This window comes from Rousettus aegyptiacus, unplaced genomic scaffold, assembly GCF_014176215.1.
Source record: "Rousettus aegyptiacus isolate mRouAeg1 unplaced genomic scaffold, mRouAeg1.p scaffold_m13_p_7, whole genome shotgun sequence".
Lineage (NCBI taxonomy): Eukaryota > Metazoa > Chordata > Mammalia > Chiroptera > Pteropodidae > Rousettus > Rousettus aegyptiacus.
The window spans coordinates 113,370,231-113,389,097 of NW_023416310.1; the positions used below are offsets into that span (position 1 = coordinate 113,370,231).

At 40.2% G+C, this 18,867-nt stretch overlaps 1 protein-coding gene and 1 pseudogene across 1 annotated transcript; both read left to right on the forward strand.

The window, feature by feature from the left end:
* Positions 1-1,038: 1,038 nt before the first annotated feature.
* Positions 1,039-9,550, forward strand: PDCL3 (phosducin like 3). The gene is made up of 6 exons (XM_016157313.2): positions 1,039-1,129; positions 3,249-3,378; positions 5,798-5,888; positions 6,149-6,292; positions 6,999-7,207; positions 9,181-9,550. The coding sequence occupies exons 1-6, from the start codon at positions 1,124-1,126 to the stop codon at positions 9,321-9,323; spliced, it is 723 nt and encodes a 240-aa protein (XP_016012799.1). The 5' UTR covers positions 1,039-1,123; the 3' UTR covers positions 9,324-9,550.
* Positions 7,755-7,873, forward strand: LOC118606084 (annotated as a pseudogene).
* Positions 9,551-18,867: the final 9,317 nt, after the last annotated feature.

Sequence of the window (18,867 nt, forward strand, 5' to 3'; positions counted from 1 at the left end):
CTAAGACCCACGGAGCCAATTGAGATTAATTACAAGCCTTTATTAGCCGGCCGGCGGCTGATTCTCCCCACTAGAGAATCAGCCCCGAGCCTTCGGAGGAGGCAGCTTATAAAGCCCGAAACTGTCCTAATTGGCCTTGACCAAACAAGCAAGCGATTACAAAAAGCAAAAGTTAGCTGTTAGTGTCTAGCACAAAGAAATATGGTTTCTGGTGGACAGCTATGTTATCTGTACTCCAGCGGCAATGTTGTTTTATTTTTCTTCTTGGGAGCCTTGGAGCTACTTACTCCTAGGCAGCTGGCACCTGGAGATATCACTCTCTCTACCCTGTCTTTGGGGCTGACTTACTGAGGAATTGATACCAATAACCATAACAACATATTTTCCAAAGTAGTAATGGCCGGAATGAAGAGGGGAGATGTGAACAAGGAAGATATTATTGAAATGCATTTTTTGTACAGTTACAATCTCAAATGCTGGCAACACTAACCCAGATGCCCGGGTGTCCAGATAGGGATATTGCTTTTTTTTTTTTTTTTTTTTTTTCATCTCAAACTCTTAGTGCTCTGGAGACAAGAAACCTGGAACCCAGCACCTGTATTTTACAATTCAGACTCTTGATTTTTACTCAGAGCCTCCTTTGTGCCCCACAGAACCAAGCACTTTTGAATAAGAATCACCTAAGGCTCAACCAGGTGAAATGACTTTCACTTTTTCTGTTGTAATCACCGCTATATCTGCAGTCTAGAATAGTGCCCCGTATAAAGCAAGCTCTCAACAAATATGTGTCTTATGAATTAATTGCGTTACCCGACGCTGAAATCATAGTGAATTCCAGGTGACACTACATTATTTTCAATTGTAACACTGGATGACCGAAGCATTTCTGGCTGGCCCAGTGATGCGCAACCTTGCGCAAACGACCAGCTTCTGCGCCAGGTTCTGGAGGAGCCGACCCAGACTCAGAAGCTTCGCTTCCTTCCTGGCTCCGCCCAGCTCCCTCTTGGGGGTGTGGCTACAGCCGGGCGGGTTAAAGGGGCGGAACGGCGGCTGCGCGCGTGCGCGGAACAGAGCTGCGGGGTTGGGGCGTCGCGGCTGGTTTGGCTAAAGCTTTTGAGACAAAATGCAGGTGAGCAAGCCGTGAGGCGAGAGGTATGGAGGCTGCGTCCGCTCGTTTGTCCCGGTGGGTCCGTGCCAGCAGTAGACCGTCCCGGCGGGACGTGGGAAGCGCCGAGCGCCACAGGCACCGGCAGCCACGCGAGTCGAGGCCTGACGCAGGCGCAGTGAAGAGGGGCGGACGTCCGCCCCGCTGTGTGTTCCACCCCTCAAATCTCCGGATCCCATTTGACAAAGTTACTTCCTGCTTACTAACTCTTAGTGAACACCTGAGCAAGTGTGTTATGGAGCCGTTGCACGGATCGGGGAGCCGAGATTGGAGAAGTGAAGGATCCCTCCTGGGGCAGGGGTCCCATTAACACAAAACAGTGGTGGGCGCCGTGTTCCTGACTCCACTTAGAGCTGGGGGAGCGTTAGTTAGACCCTCTTCCCCTAACTTTTGTGTTAGGGTTGAGGTGTGCCCAGCCCCAGGGTTCAGCCCAGAAAGCCGCTCAGTTACTCTGTCTTAATATGGGCAAAACCAGATCCCCTGGTTTTGTCCTTTCGTTCTCCGGAATTTGCTAATGGAATAGGATTAAAACCCAAAGAAAGGTGAGAAAAGAAGACGGTATGAAAATGGATGGTTTATGAGCAGAAAACCTGTGTGACAACTAAATTTTGTCACTGCCCAAGGACCCTCTTCCAAAGATCTTTCTACTATCTCCCAGATCTCACTGGTCAGGAATTCTGATTAAATTGTCTTTGGTTCATTGGCAAATGGGAGATGGAGTTAGTGTGGGTTTAGTTGGGGCAGGAGGCATTGGGGGCTGGAGAGAATGGTCATCTGCAAATAGTGTGTCTGCCACAAGCCAGACATTTTTCAGTGGTGAAGAGGAAGCTCCAGGGTTGCCTTAGCATCCTTTGTATCCTTATCCTTCTTGTCCTTGTTTAAAACTGTCATCTATTCAGAGACCTTCCCTGACCACACAGTTGAAAGGATTCTGTTCATTTTCCTTTTGAGATATCTCAGCAAGACAGGTCTGGGGCTGGAGGCTCGTTATCCCAGAGCCCTTTCCACAGTGCTCCTTTTTTTTTTTTTTTTTTTTTTTTTTTAATTTCAAACCAGGTCCATTAGTGGTGTTCCTGCCAAGCCACGAAAAAACCAGTGTTTGGGCAGCTGGGTTCTGGAACTAAGAGCCCACTTTAACATTTATTTTCTGACATTCGATCCTGGTAAATTTGACTCATTCCAGTATGACAGTGGCTTCCTAAATGCTATGTCACTCCTAGGCTTGTGAGGATCAACTAAGTAGATACAGGTAAGGGGCTTAGAAGAGTTCTCAGCTCCTAGTACTCAATCAGTGTTAGCCATTGTGATCTGTTCACGGGGATCTTAGCTATTCTTTCAGGTGTGGCCATTAGAGAGTCCGTCAGCCAGCATCAGACTCTTCTCCCTCTGATTCTGCTGCAGGCACTCAGTACTCTGACATGCTCAGTATCTCTGCTCTTGGGCCTTTTGAGCATGCTGGAAAGTAATCTCCTAAGTTCTCCTCATGTGTAGTTCCTTGTCACCCTCCAATGATGGTTAAATGTCACCTTTTCTGAGAGAACGTTCCTGCCTATCCTGTGGAAGGCAAGCCCCCTGTAACTCTAGGTTAGCCTGTAGGTCATTGCACTTGCCACAATTTGTTATACTTGTTTGTATATTTAATTGTTCATGGCTTCCACTTTAGTAAAATAGATGACTCTAGTATTCACAAGGCTTTTCTACCATCTAATGCAGTAATTCACCTGTAGTAGGTAGATGTACTAGGTACTTAATAAATATCTGTTGAACGAATCACTCTAAGCCATTAATAAAAATACTGAGCAAGAGCCAGGGCCGAGCCTTCACATCATAATCTGATTTCAACCCCAATACGGGCTCCTTTTTGGGTTGAGGGCACAGAGTGTGGGACAGCAAGAATGGGACAGGAAGAATGGAACAGAGGTTGTGGATCTTCTGACACGTTCTCAGAAACAGGACACGGTAATTTGTTTTGAATTTTTCTTCTTACCACCTTTTCCTTTGACCCCTTGCCCAGCGTGACACCTTCCCACTGCCCACCATAGTGGACTTCTCACTCATCGTATCCTTGGTCCCACTTCTCTAGGACCCCAACGCAGACACCGAGTGGAATGACATCTTACGCAAAAAGGGCATCCTGCCCTCAAAGGAAAGTTCGAGTGAGTTGGAAAAGCAGGCAGAGGAGGAGGAGCAGCAAGCCCTTCAGCAGTCTGTTGGTGAGCCTGCTCGTGTTTTTTTTTGTTCTGTGTCTGGATGGGACAAGCCCTCTAAGTCTCCATCTGCTTTGGTAGAAGAATCTTCTGACCAGGAGTTGGGGATCCAAGGATTGGAGTGCTGGAATGGACACTCTGTGGGACCTCACGCAAGTCACAGGATGTCTCAACCTTCAACTTCCTGGGCCATAGAATTAGGGGACTTCACAGGTCCTCTTCATTGCCACAGTTCCTTGTACAGGTCCCCTTCATTGCCACAGTTCCTTGTTGGTGTCAGATGAGCTCATGATAATCTTGAAGAAAATTCTTTCTCACCTGTGATTCATTTTGGATAATGTCATGGAAATGTGCTCAAACTTCTTAGTGTTTGTATTCTCCTGAGCTTATACTTTATTCTTATTGTGGTTTGATTGAGAATATTCAAATATCTTAATTTAGGGAAGTAAAAGATGTTTTGTATGGGGTCTGAGAGAGGGGTTTTCTCAAAGATAGTTATATCACCTGACTCAGAAACCCTTGGGGTGCTTGTAAAAAACCTTGTCCCTACTGAGTAAAAATCTCTGTGGGTGAAGCCCAGGAGTCTGCATTTTAAACAAGTGCCTCAAAGGATTTTGGACTCTCACCAGAGTTTGAGAACCATTGATCACAGGGGCTAGTACTTTTGTCCTGTTTACATGTTAGAGCTAATTTAGGGAAGGATTTATTATAAAGCATTTACCCAGTGAGTGTTTATTGAATAATTGCTGTGTGCCTGGTATTTTTCTAGGCAGTGGGGCTTTAGGCATGCACAAACCAGACAAAAATCCCTTTCCTCATGGAACTTATATTGTAGTGAAAGACAGACAATAAACAATACATAAGTGCAAAGTAGGAAAATAAGGCAGAAAGAGGGTCTCTAAAGGGTTGGAGGCAGGGTAAGTAATTTTAGATAGGGCGAGGAAGGACCTCACTGAGCATGAAATTTGGGTGACCTGAGGTAGGTAAATTGAGCTACTTTAGCAAGTGAAAAGCATGTTGGAGAATCTGCGCAGAAGCTGGTATGATTGGGAGAGAGGAAGAGTAAGTTTAAAGAGGTAACTCGGGGTCTAACCGTTTAGGACCTTGTAGGTTCTAATAAGGACCTTGCTTTTACATCTAATGAGGTAGAAGTCATTGGAAGTTTGGACAGAGGAGTGACACATCCTCCATGTTGACAGCACCATTCTGTTGCTGCCTTCCTGAGCGTGGACTGTGGGGGACAAGGCAGGAAGTAGGGAGACTACTCTGGAAACTACTGCAATAATTCAGACAAGAGGTACTGGTTGGCTTGGACCAGTATGGTGGTGGTAGAAATGGTGAGAAGTGGGTAGATCTGGATATATTTTGATGTAGGGCAAACAGGATTTGCCAATGGGTCCTAGAAGGGTGTGAGAGAAGCAAGTCAAGGATGACTTCAAGTCTTTGGGCTTGAGCCCCCTGAAGGATGAAATTACCCCAGCTGAGATGAGGAAGGCTTGGAGAGGAACAGGTTTGGAGATCAGGAAATCTGGCTGGGACATAGTGACTTTGAGATTTTTACTAGACAAATAGAGATGGTAAGGGGGCCATTGGGTTTGTTTTTCTCCAAATCAGAGAATATGAGTTGGCATAAATTTGGGATTTGTTAGCGTATTGATTGTATTTAAAGCCATGAAATGTAATCACCAAGGAGGAGGGTATAGATAAAGAAGAGGAGCACAGCCTTAGAGGTGAGGGTAGGGGACGTTCTGGTCTTTCACTGAGGATTGGTGGGATCAGGGCTGCTCCTCAGTCAGGAAGTGGAGGTCATCCTTGCCCTTGATAAGAGCAGTTGTGTATAGGGATGGGGTGGGGGTCTGGGACAAAGGCCTGATTTGCTGTTAAAAAACAAGAATGTTAGTGGAATAAAAACAATACAGATGTCCCAGCAGTTCCTTAAAACATCTGTGTGCCAGGCATGAGAAAATACCAAGAGTCTGTGATAACCCCTTTAACTCTAGGAAGGGGGTGCTCGCTCCTGGAGGACACCCACTGGTATCTTCTCACTTTGTAAGAGATAGGGGACCTGTGGTACACCTGTGCTTTAGCGTATGTGTTTGAAGGTCAGATCAGGCGAGTCTGGGCAAATACAACAACTGTTTTATAAACTCGGGAAGCTCTCATTCCTATCCTAGGTATGATGTGGAGGTAAGAGAGTCAAGCCTGCAGATGTCAGTATACTGGCTCTATCTTTTTAAAACATTCTCGACTTCTTTTTACTTACTACTGATGTAATACATTAATGACTTTGTATTCTGGTTTTGGTGGCTGGCAGTCTTTTGGTGTTGCATGCACATCTGTAGGAGAAAAGTGAAAGAAAAAAACCCAAATGCATGTTTGTACATCCTTTAAATTTTTTTGTTTTTGCTAACTTAACTATATGCAGTGAAAACATATGAAGATATGACTTTGGAAGAACTGGAGGATAATGAAGACGAATTTAATGAGGAAGACGAACGAGCTATTGAAATGTACAGGTTAGTGGAACCCAGAGGGACTGTTCGGTTTTTTGTGTGGTGCCAATATGTGTGTCCTTGGAAAAATGACTTTTCTGACTGAGATAACATTTGGAAAGGACCATAATTAAATAATAATAATGCAGATCTCAGCAAACTTCCTAGAGTTTTGCCATGAGGCAAATAAATAAACCTGGATCTTTACTAAGGTTGCTGTCTGGAAGATGTGTGTGTGGGCAGGGTGGGGTGGGGAGAGAGATGACTCTTCTCCTGTTGTGTAGGCAGCAGAGACTGGCTGAGTGGAAAGCAACTACACTGAAGAACAAATTTGGAGACGTTTTAGAGATCTCAGGAAAGGATTATGTTCAAGAAATTACCAAAGCCGGAGAGGGCTTGTGGGTCATCTTGCACCTTTACAAACAAGGGTGAGCGATCTCATACTGTCTTTAAATGTTCATTGAATTTGTCTTGAACATTTGGACTTAATCCACATCAGAAGATGTTTTATGTGTTTTTGTTGCTGATTTGCCCAAACCATAGTGCCCCATTTTTGTCTTAGAACTTTCAAATTAATATTTGTGACTAACAAAGATAGCAGTGAAGACTGCTTTTATTGAAAAGAAAACACTAAGTTATTTATGCCTCTAGAGAAACTTTGGCTTTTTAAAATTCTATATAATGAGTCACTGTTGTAGGTGGCGAGGGTGACCTATGTAATAATTGTCCCAGGCAACTGGTGCAGTGGTCCTCCAGCATTTCTCTCCTTCAGTTCTGTTTCTGGACTGTAGAGTCTAGTGCTTGTGTGGGAGTTTCTGTAGAGCCAGCTGTGCTTTCTGACCTGTGTTTCACATTCTAGGTCTTGACTGTTCTCTCACATAGAAGGGCATGACAGTTACCTTTTACATCGAAGCTGTTTTTCTGACTTATTTTTGGGTCCAGTTAAATTGGAATTTGGGTTTTGAGTCCTTCACTTTTGCTGAACGTATTGGAAGGTTTTTAAAAAATGTTAATTCACCTCAGCTGGAGTAGCAGAATCACTTGTAAGGTTTCATTTAGGGTAGAACCTAAGGGTAATTGAGCTTTGTTCTGTGTAAATGCAGAATCACAATTGTTTCTATTTCTGTTTTATAGGATTCCCCTCTGTGCCCTGTTAAATCAGCACTTCAGTACGCTTGCCAGGAAGTTTCCCGATGTCAAATTTATCAAAGCCATTTCAACAACCTGCATACCCAATTATCCTGATAAGAATCTGCCCACAATATTTGTTTACCTTGAAGGTGATATCAAGGCTCAGTTTATTGGACCTCTGGTGTTTGGTGGCATGAACCTGACAGTAGATGGTAAGGGCCTCTTTGAGATGGTCCAAGGCACGTGAGAGATGGCTAATGGGTGGTAGAGATGCCTGTTTCCTAGACATGTGTCATGGTGGTAATGGTGATTTGTCAAGTTCACCTTTGCCCTTGTGTAATTATTAAAAGGGAAGAAGCACATTTAATTTCTCATTTTGGACTGACCAGTTAATGGGGGGTATTTACAACTGGGCTCTAATAATTCTCAGTGAAAAGAGGACACAGTGAACTTTAAAATATATGTATTTAATATTAATGTCTAATATGTTTTATTTGTCCCTACAGTGGAATATGTTTTAAGTAGCTCAGGATCATATTATTCATTTATATTAGTGATATCATTCACATCAGTGATAGATGCTTATATGTATCTACATGCATATACATAAATCGTTTCTATAGAAATATTTCTCAGTTGAATATCTTAGTAGCTTTTAAATTAAAAATTTATTTAATTCTGTATTTTAACTCATGAAAGGTGTGTCTTTTTATTCCTTTCTACCTGTTATACATGGAGATGTCAAAATATATATTCACGGTCTACAGCCGTGCCACCCTAAACAGTCCTGATTTTGTCTGATCTCAGAAGCTAAGCAGGGTTGGGCCTGGTTAGTACTTGGATGGAAGATCACCTAGGAAGACCTGGTGCTGTAGGCATTAAATAAAATATATATATATATATATATATATATATATATATATATATGCACACATAATGTGAGAGAGACTGAGGCCTGAGTCCTTATACATTGCTTTATATAACTTTATATAAGATTCAAGTGGAAAAGTATAAACTTACACACACATTCTTAAATATACACGTTACATCACTAATACATTATTCCAATGTTCAAAGGCATACAGCATGTCAGGCTAAATATAGGTTTGCATTTTATTTTGGTCTTTTCAACCAGACCGTGAGAGGAGAGAGAGGTGTGCAATAGTAGTTATAGTCTTTATTTCTAGAAGAAGTCTTACTTAAGGATTAGCGAACTTCTAAAACAGTGATTTCTATGCATAAGTGAACGACACTATTTACATATACTCATACATATGTATGTTTGCTCAGATCTGAATGTATTGAGTTGAGAATCAGAAATCTTAAGTTTTTTTTAAAGAAATTTGTTGAAAATTCATAAATTTAACTTTAGTACCTAGACCTGAAAATACTGATGTTAGTCACCTCCATGAGCACTTTAAATTATTATGACTTCAGTAACATTTTAATGTTTTTATTTTAATTTTTATGAAATTAAAATATTTTTATTTTAATGAAATATGACAGAGCATTGCTTTTAAACCAGGCTTTCATTGTAGAATCTCCCACCTAGTCCCTTAGTTCTGCCTAGGTCCTCTCTGCAGTGGAAAAATAATTTTACTCGATTTTGCTTCATAAGGTATCACACCCATGTGTAGTTTCACTGATTATAAGAGAGTGAAATATAGGAACTGAACCTTTAGTCACTGATTCTTCATTTTCTGGTACCTTTTTGTTATTACTTGGAACAAGTTTGTCAGTTCTAGGTTGTCATCAGACATTCTTTGGTTAATTGTGACATTGGACGTGAAGCTTAAGAATTTCCTTTTGTTAACTAAAATTAGATTTAATGATTAGATTACCCACAGGGCTATGCAGAGTATTTTCTTTAAATGTTTCATGCTGATTTCTTTCTTGGGAAATTGTGCAATCTGAGAAACTAGTTATTAGAAGATGAGTTTAGTCTTTGTTCGTTCTTTTAATTACTGTACAGGTTCCAATGTTATGTAATACCTCGTGTTTGACAGTATTTTTTTTCCTTTTTAAAGATCTGATTTTTTTCCTCATGTAATTATGCATTACTATTATGTTGTCATCAAATGTTGATGATTGTACCGTCTGCTTAGAAAAATCTAGCTTGATAGACTTGCAGGTGACAGCCCCATGCAGACTGTCTTAGGTGATTTGCTTTTTCTTTGTCGTGTAGAGTTGGAGTGGAAATTGTCTGAGTCTGGAGCCATCAAGACAGACCTGGAGGAAAACCCTAAGAAACCAGTTGAAGATGCGTTGCTGTCCTCGGTGCGCTGCGCCGTCCGCATGAGGAGGGGCAGTGATTCTGAGGACGACTAAGGCTGCGGCCACGGAATTTGCCTAACTTCCTTGATGTGACAGATTGTCTGGACTCTTTTAAAAAAGGAAAAAGGAATAAGTCCTTTGGCTTTTAGCTTTTTATAATTGTTTCAGATCTCCTAGATCTCAGAAATAATCATTTCTGGGAATCCTATTAAATTTTTTGAAACTTTTTTTAAATTAATATTTCCTTAAAAAAAGTAAAATAAAAATTGGTTATTAGTATGGCAAGTGTCTGTTTTTCTCCCTATATTTTGAGGAAGCTGTAAAACTATTCACTACTTATTTGCATCTAACTATACAAAAAGGAATATGATGTTTTTGAAAAATGTGAATAAATTATACAGTGGAAAAGTACAAACTAAGCTTTGTAATTACATAATTTTTTATTTTTATTATGTTATAAAGGTAGCAACAGGATTAATGACTCAAATAATAGGAAAACTTTTGGTATTTAGCCTATTTAGAAGAAATAGGCAATAATTTTTATAAAACAAACATGTCTTACTAAAGCAATAACTGAAAAATCTCAGTTTACTGCTCTTTTTGGTTAAATGTTAGAATAATTTTTGTCTCAGAGTTGAGATGTCAGCTAATCTCAGTTACTATGAAAAGCTACTTTATTTTGGGGGGAAATAAGCAGATGTAAGCACATACATAGGTAAATGGAATCTTAATAACAGATATAGTGATATTTTTCTGAGGGGATAACTCTGCATTTGTCACTTATCAAATAGTAACAATAATTAGGGGAAATATTTTCTAATATGTGTTAAGTGATGTACTATTTAATGCTGGTTTGAATTGAAAATATGAACCAGAGGGCACAGAGTTCCTTTAGATTATACTATAAAATTTATTTCTGCTGTAATTCAAAGAATTACATGCGGCTGTGACCCATTTTATCTGTCACATGTGTTAGTATTGGTTTTTCTACATGTATAATATCCAGCACAGCTGATAAAAACATACTCTGTAATGGTTTACCTTAAAGGAATTTTTGTGAAATTTTAATATAGGGTTGATGCAAGCTTGGTCAGCTCTGACACTTGTATGCTGATTGGATCCATGGGTTTTGTGGGAGAAATGCTTTCTTAGATTTTCTGTTGTTAGCTGACATTAATGGGAAGAACAAGGGAGAAAAGCTTGAGCACTGGGTTTGCCTAAGAGCCGCAATGCACACAGCTCCCAGGAAAAGAACTGTGCTTAAATGTTGTGGGGCAGGGTGGGGTGTCCACAGTGATGGAGCCCATACAGGATGTAATTCTAAATATTTGCTATGCCACTTTGAGCTATGTAAGTGTGACAGCTGCCTTGTAATCCTGCCTCCATGCCAGACTGAGGTACTGAGTTTGAGTTTAACAAAAGCTCAGGTGCCTGTGGACATGGCTCATGAACCCTGTGTGACCACACAGTACCCAGGCTGCTATTTAGTCATGTTGACTGAACTTAATTTAAAGAGAGACAGCAGCCTCTCTATCCTAGAAGTAGTATCATAATTTAGACCTGACATGCAGATTACTATAGATTAATTCTGGGAGACTTCCTATAATACTATTAACTTGTTTCTATTTCCTTTGGAGCATTTGGTGTGACAGGTGATACAACTTGGGGCTTAAGCATTGAGTTCATCTAATTCCACAGAAGAAACTCATAGTGACCAGGGAAAATGGAAGAATAACACCTGGAGCCTGTTTTCTGGTGTTAGGGAAGGATTATGGGGAAGGTGGTAACAGCAGATACTCCGTAGCCCATTCTTCCAGTGATCAGTGAGAAGTGGTTCCAGAAAGTTAAGGTAGTAATGATTGGGAAGTGAAATGGAGTAAGACTATGTAATCAAGTACAGTTGATTCTTCCTTATTTTCCTTATTTATAGGAAGAAAAAGGGTGTAAATAGGTTAAATACACTTACTTCCCTGCAAACCTCACTCGCCAGGGTTGCAGACAGTTGCTTAGGCAGAGACCCGTCACACAGCAGCTCCTTGGGGGTCAGAAGTACTTCAGAAAAGCTGTACTGGTTGGGAAAGGCACTTTATGAGGAATGTGAAGGGTGTCCTCTGTCACCAATGCCTAAATTCTTTTTGGTCTTTTATTACCTCATTTTTCTTATATAATAAGCCCACATTTTGACAAAGTGCTTTCAAGTGTAACGGGCCAAATATATTGATTGTGTTGCCTACTTTAGAAATATGCTCCTATGAAAGAGATTTTATCCTGCTTATGGAAATCAGTTGTTACTCATAAATACAGCCTTTTGACAGGTGGCTTTCAGCACACATCCTTGACATTGTTTCCATTCATGCAGCAGGTGGTCCAGGCTCTCTACACTATGTGTGCTGCTCCACCATCAGCAACTCCACAGCAGGCCCTATGAGGACTCCCCTTGGCATCCGGTCTCACCATCCCATACGGAATGGTAGCCTGATCTGCTCTTTCTGTTCCGTTCAGTCTCAAGTGTGTCGCCTCTCCAAGTCCAAACCCTCCCTCTGTACTCTTAACCCTCTTCTCACTCACATTCTTTAGGACTTTGTTCCAGTAAATCATCCTCTTGATTTCAGTGCCCCCCTCGATGTGGGACTTCAGGCAGTAAAGGTGTTAAGGTTCTGTGGCAGAGACTGCTACTTGCCTGCCACATGTCCAGGATTCTCCAGTTCCACTCAAGCAGCAATGGGACCAGCTAAAAGAGTAAACTCCCAGCCTGCCTGGAGCTACGGGTTTCCAGAGGGAGGCGGGCAGTAGTCTGCAGGGAGGTCTGGGCAACCTTTGGAGGGGCGGACAACTGGCATGTGCCCTTTTAGGGCTCAGTCTCCTTTCTGGCTGAAGTGTAGATGTAATTGCTTCCCACTTGGGCTGTGGTGAATGATTATAGAGACAAAGCAGTAAGGGTTGTGTTCCTGACAGCATGGCGGGGCTGCTGTAGCCCAGCTCTTACTGCCCTCTCTGGACATCTGTTACTGGGAAAGAAGTAACTTCCATCCTGGTCCCTTAGTAGGAGCTGACACATTTCCTGGTAAAGCCACCTGCCCATTGTTGGAGAAACTTCAGCTGTTCTAGCTTTCTACTCCCTGCTTTCGAATTGACAGAACAGGAGAGCATCTGTGTCCTCTGCCTCTGCTTCATCATCACTGCCTCGCAGTAACTTCATATGTCAGACATTTCTAATGTGTGAAGGAGACTGAACAGCCCACCTGATAACTCAGAATGTTGCAAAACTTTAAATGTTCTTAAACGAGCCGAAGAGCTGGCAAGACAGGAAAGCTTTCTCAGAGGCCACAAAAAAAAAAAAAAAGTGAAAGCAAGACTCCAGAAAGATAAGCAAGCACTCAGCTTGTTTTCTCCCTCAGGGGCATATACCAAATCCTGGTGATGCTAACCTTCTGTTAGAATAGACTTGTGCAGGCAGGTGGCAGGAGACAAGCCTGGGGTGCACTAAAGTTTGGGAGTCTTAGTAGGAGACACCCCCCCACACACACACATACACACACAAATAGCTGGAATCCTAAATGACCACCTTCAGGATTAGGGGGAACTGGCATTAGTTGGAAAAGAGGAAAACATAATTGTCCCTAAGAAGTCACAAGACTTTTCTCATGTGGATTTACAGTTTGAATTCTCATGGCATGTGTGGTCTAAAAACTTCTCAAGCCAAGTTGTTAAAGGGGTCCTGCATTGGTAATGTCCTTGAGCTCATGGCCAAAGTAACTGCATATCCAGAACACAACTTTAAATTAGTCATCAAATACTGTCTACAGATAAAGCTCTGAGGAACACGAGCTCATAGTCATAAATTGCAAACCAATAAAGGCATACGATATCTCAAGTAAGGGATCTTGAGTGAAAGCCAGCGGAAAACATAGTACATCAGAACTGCGAGAGTTAAGATAGTGGAATTTTTAGATATTAAATATAAGATGAATATGTTTAATATGTTTCAGTAAGTTAAAGAACAAGAGCCTTTTTTTATATATATATAAATCAATCCCTTATAAAGATAACCAATGGAAAAGAATTAATGAACCCGGTAGGTAGCACACAGAGACAAATAAGTAGAAATATAAAAGATTGAGAGCTGTGGAAGAGAAACTGAGAACATTGACTGTGTCTCTTAGAGTTTTAGAAGGAGAGAATCAGAAATATGCAATACTCTAAAAGATAAAGACAGATTTTCCAGAATTGATGAAAGACACCAGCCCTCAGATTCAGAAAGCTATACAAATTCCAAGTGAGTTCGTCACCGACAGACTCTCACGGAAGGACATTTAAATGAACTTTGTGCAGAAGGACAGTAATCTGATGGGAGGTCTGAAGTTCAAGAAAGTATAGTGACAAAAAAGATAAATCTGAATGAACATTATCTTAATACAGATAATGTCTTATTTGTGACATCAAGAGCAAAATTAAAAACAGGACAAAACAGCATACAGATTGAAGGGGGCTTAATTGGAGTTCAAATGTTCTTAGACTGTTAAAAGGTATTCAAGAGGTTGGCAAAGATATACATGTAAAAATTTTTTACTGAAGGTAACAGAAAAAAATGTATATAACTTTTTAAATAGTGGGGCAGAGGTTGGGGACCTCAGTTAATTCAAAAGGAGATCAGAAGGAAGGAAAAAAAGAAGCAGATAAAGCAGAACTGTAGAAAGCTCAAAATAAAACCGTAATCATAATAAATAAAAATGGATAATGCTCTTAATAGTCTTACCATATGATCCAGAAGTCATGTTCCTAGCTAGTTAATCAACTGATTTGAAACATGTTCAAAAGCTGCACACAAACATTTATAGCAGCTTTATTTATAATCGCCAAAAACAGAACAACCGAAATGCCTATTAATAGATGAATGAATAAACAAATTGTGGTACATTCATACAATGGAATATCATTCAGTTACCAAATAAAACAAAACAAAACAAAAAAACCTAAAAACAAAAAACAATCAAGCCACAGTAAACACGAATGCTAAGTGAAACAAGCCAGACTGGAAAGGCTGTATGCTATATTCTAATTATATGGCATTCTGGAGAAGACAGAACAATGAAGATGTTAAAAAATCAGTGGTTTCCAGAACTTTGGGAAAGTGTGGCAGGGCTGAGTAGAATGAAGCACATGAGATTTTTAAGGCAGTGAAACTATTCTGAATGATATAATTCTGTGGAGATACAACAATATGCATTTGTCAAAACTCACAGACCTTTGCAACGCAGTGAACCTTAATGTATGCAAATTAAAAAAATTCATTTAGAGTGAGCATCCCTTGATGGAATGTAGGATTATGACAAAGCAATCTAACTGTATTACAAATGTATGAAACAACCTAATGGAAGGATTTCAAGGGAAGGATTCTGACCTAAGTAACCTTGCAAATGAAAGACAAAAGAAACTGCATCACTATCTTCTGGTTGATAAAGTTATTTTTCACAGCAGTATGGGTTAACAGTTCTGATACTGTTACAATGCATGTAGACTAGACTGGAACAATTAAAAGAATGGATAGCAGATGGTGCTAGCCAGGTTCGAGTGTGAGGTTACAAATAGCAAGGGGAGGAGGTTAGAATGGTCCACATAGTGAGGGATTAGAGTTGGAGAGATCAGTATGAGCGCATGTTCAGCTTAATATAGATACAAATGTTATATATTTAGATAGGTATCCACACAGGTTAGTAAGCACACATATTTCATTGCTCTGTCAGCTGAGGAGGCCTAAAAAAGCAATGGTACCTGAGGAACAAAGACCACATCTACCACTCAGATACTGGTTTTGTAATACTGTTCTCTAAAATTTTTAAAGGAACCAGGGCTCTTTGGAGAAATGGCTCATTTTAAAACTGGAGCAGGAAATATACAAGTTGAGCCTGAAGCACCTTGTAGTGGCAGAAAGTAAAGAAGTGCTAAAAACAAAAACAGACAACCCATGATGATAGAAATTTATCAAAAAGACGCAGGCGCCAACTGAAAAGTGTCCCAATGGCTAAAACTGGAACCACTGAGTAACAACAACAAAAAATATTGGATTATAACCCAGAGCATAAAGTTAAATATTCATTAGTCCATACTGATCAATGATTGAATAGATAAATAAGTGGGGGTGAAGAGACCATCTCCCATGCAGAATTCTAAGTGCTCTATGTAGATACTCTGGACTTAAGATGCTCCACCCGGTAAGCATGGGTTGCACATATTGACTTCCTAAAAAGTGTACAATATGGAAGGGGAGACAGTAACCTTACAGAGCAGAAACCTGACAAACACTATCTCAGCCAGTGATCAAGGTCAAATCAGCAGTGATAAGTCATGTTCTTGGTACGGACCCTGGATATGATGTGAAAATGACACTTTACCTCTTTGGTCTTCTTCACAAACACCTGACAAATATTGAGGACCATTCTACAAAATAGATGACCAGAACTTCTCGAGACTGTCAAGATTATCAAAAATGGAAAAATATGAGAAACTGACAGACAAGAGGTGCCTAAGGAAATGTGACTGCTAAGTGTAATGTGTCCTGGATGGGATCCTGGACCAGGAAGTAGACAGTAGGTAAAAATGAAGGAATTCTGAATAAAGTATGCACTGTGGTTAATAATTCATTACTTGTAACAAGTGTACCATATTAGGGTAATATGTAATAAGAGGAAACCAGGTGCAGGTATATGGATCTTTGTACCACTTTCTTAATTTTTCTGTAAATCTGAAAGCAATCTGAAAATAAAGTTTATTTTTTAAAAAAATGGTGATTCACGAACCACATCAAAAAGGAAATTGTAACTGATGTGAGAAACGTGCTCTGTGCTTGATTGTCATACATCTATAATGTGGGAATTGAAGGACACAGGTCTCAATTTGGGTCCACTGAATGCCAAGCCAGAACTGAGGGCTTGAGTGCAAGTCTAACGGATGCAGGAGCGAGGAGCTGAGGCAGGAGTCCAGGAAGGGGAAAGGCCCATATAAAGATGAGAATAAGGTCAGGCCATAAGCAGTGGAACTCAAGCACAGAGTTGTCCATTTGCAATGGGAGCTTGAGTTATCTATCTCCAAATCCTGGCCCCCAAGGCTCAAAGGCTGCTCTCGAGGAGTTAACTGCCCTGCTCTTCTGGGCTGTGCTTACACAAAGACTGGGCAAGTGTCTGTGCCTGGGAGAAGGACCTGGGCAGATAGACACAGTGTGTCTTTTAGGTGGAATACTGGTAGTGTAAGGTGAGTTGAAACTTGCGTAGAAGTTCTAGTTTGTAAATTTGAAAGAGCTTACTTAGACATATTCGAACACAGATTTTGTCATATGTCATTCTTGTGTATACATAGAAAGGAAAATAGAAGCCAAATAAATTGGCGAAAATGCCAGGTGAAGTATCCAGCTCTGAGATGCCGTTTGGCTAGATATGTTGCTGGCACTTTCTTGATCCAACCAGAAGGTGGCAGGCAGTAACAACCTGGTCACTGTTGCTGCCTGGCCAACACCAACTGCAAGATGCACCCTGGACTCAGAGGCATTAAAAATGAGGAGAAATGTGCTTAGAATTGATGAAATGAGGTATTTATATCCTTCAGTGGATGAAGTTGCATTTGTTATTTTAACTTGACCGTTAGTCATTTTAATTTGATTATCCTTGTCTTTATCTTTGAAAATTAACTCTCTGAATTTGTTTATTCACATTTAAAATGTTGAAAAGACCAACTATGCTGCTACTATTCCTTGTATACCTATTAAAGCAAATACAGTTTTTAAAAATTAAAAACCAATACCTCTCTTTTGTAAATAACTTTGTCTGAGATGATTAAATTTAAAGAAACATTTCAAAATAATATAAAAATTATACTTAATTAAAAAGTTGAATAATTAAATCAACTCTTTGCCTTTTAGCAAATGTTATAGAAAAGAATTTAAAATTTTGCAACTTTTTTTTTCTACCCTGGAATTTGAGAGATCCAAATGAGATAGTATAATACACATACACACTCATACGCACACATATAGACACACACACACACACTAAAGCAAGCTATACTATACTGGACTATGTTGTAACTGAGCAAATAAATCAAAATCGAGGTGGATCAGAAAGGCTTTCTGGTTCTGCTTGGTTTCCCAATGTGACTGGGAAGAAGATGTATGAAATCTGGAACACTTGGCAGTAATATTTTTTAGTGTAAATCAATGCCATTCCCAAGGTGCTCAGTCCCCTGCAGGAAGCTTACGGGAGCAGGATATTCTAAGTTTTCAAGTGAAATAGCAGTACTGCACATTGATCAAACCACAGGAACTACTAGCTCCAAGGAGTTCACAGTCAACGTCAGCTTCACTACGTTCCTTTTAATGATGTACTATCTTTCCAGAGCTGAGCTTTTAGCAGTTGCTGTGACAAAGCAGGTACGACTCAAAAATCGACATGGAGCAGGAAATGAGAGTGACAGTATCTGATCAGATTTCAAGGCTAGAGGACGTGTGCACAGCTCAAAAGGCACTCACATCACATTAATAAATAATAAAATAAGTATATTTTTCATTGAATTTGCATTTATTTTTCAAATAGCTAAACATTTTTAGGACATAAATGCTTATTAAATTGTTTGGCCCTAATTGTTTAATGAGAGAGACTGTTAGATATTTCTTTTGACTTAGGGGCACAGTGAAAAAATTGCTGAGCCATGAACCAATGGAAGTTTAGGAGGAACCTTTTAGTTAATAAATTAGTGTCCTGGTTTATAATTAAATCTAAAATTATGTTTGTTGGTGCAAATCCATCCCTAAGATTACCCCTGGGTTAACTCAGCAAAAGATATTCTTGAATATGTCAGACTGAAGACTGCATGCAACTTGAGGGACTCCAAATTAACGCAAAAGGACCAACCTGCATGGAGCAAACAGTTTCATTATCATCACCTGCTGCAGAGCTGGTGGCTTCTCATGGTGACTTCAGAGTGTGTTTAGCCTCTCTGTGTCTTAGTTTTCTCATTTGTGAAAAGGATCCAACTTATATGGTCATTGTGAGAATTAAATGAGCTAAGATTTGTCAAGTACTTAGAGCAGTCTGCTGATGTTTTATCATCATCGATGTAATAATAATAGTAATCATCGACATCATCATCATCATCATCCACATCCTATTTTTTGAAAGCATCAAGACTTTGCTATCTTGATAGAGTTGTTCATTTGAGATTAATTGCTAGGTCCTAATCCTTGCAATTGTAAACTGGTCGTCACATGGTCCAGAAGCTCTTAAGTGTTTCAATACAATTCGGGAAAAATCTTTAATTACATCTTTTACCATTTTTATTTGGACGACTTCATGTAGTTTTCTTCCCTTTTATGTTTCTACCCTTACATACTCCTTCTTGTATAATCTGATTTTTTTTTCTTGCTCTTTTACATTTTTCTTAGAATGTTAAGAAATATCCATCTCTCTCTCTCTCTCTCTCTAGATCAGGGATTCCCAACCCCCAGGCCATGGACCAGTACTGGTCTGTGGTCTGTTAGGAACTGGGCTGCACAGCCGGAGGCAAGAGAAACTTCATTTGTATTTGTAACCATTCCCCAGCACCAGCATTC

Bases quoted from the DNA above. Each gene is read 5' to 3' on its own strand.
- PDCL3 (XM_016157313.2), top strand. The intron at 3,379-5,797 runs GTGAGCCTGCTC...AACTATATGCAG, and splicing joins AGCCCTTCAGCAGTCTGTTG to TGAAAACATATGAAGATATG. The intron at 7,208-9,180 runs GTAAGGGCCTCT...TTTGTCGTGTAG, and splicing joins CATGAACCTGACAGTAGATG to AGTTGGAGTGGAAATTGTCT.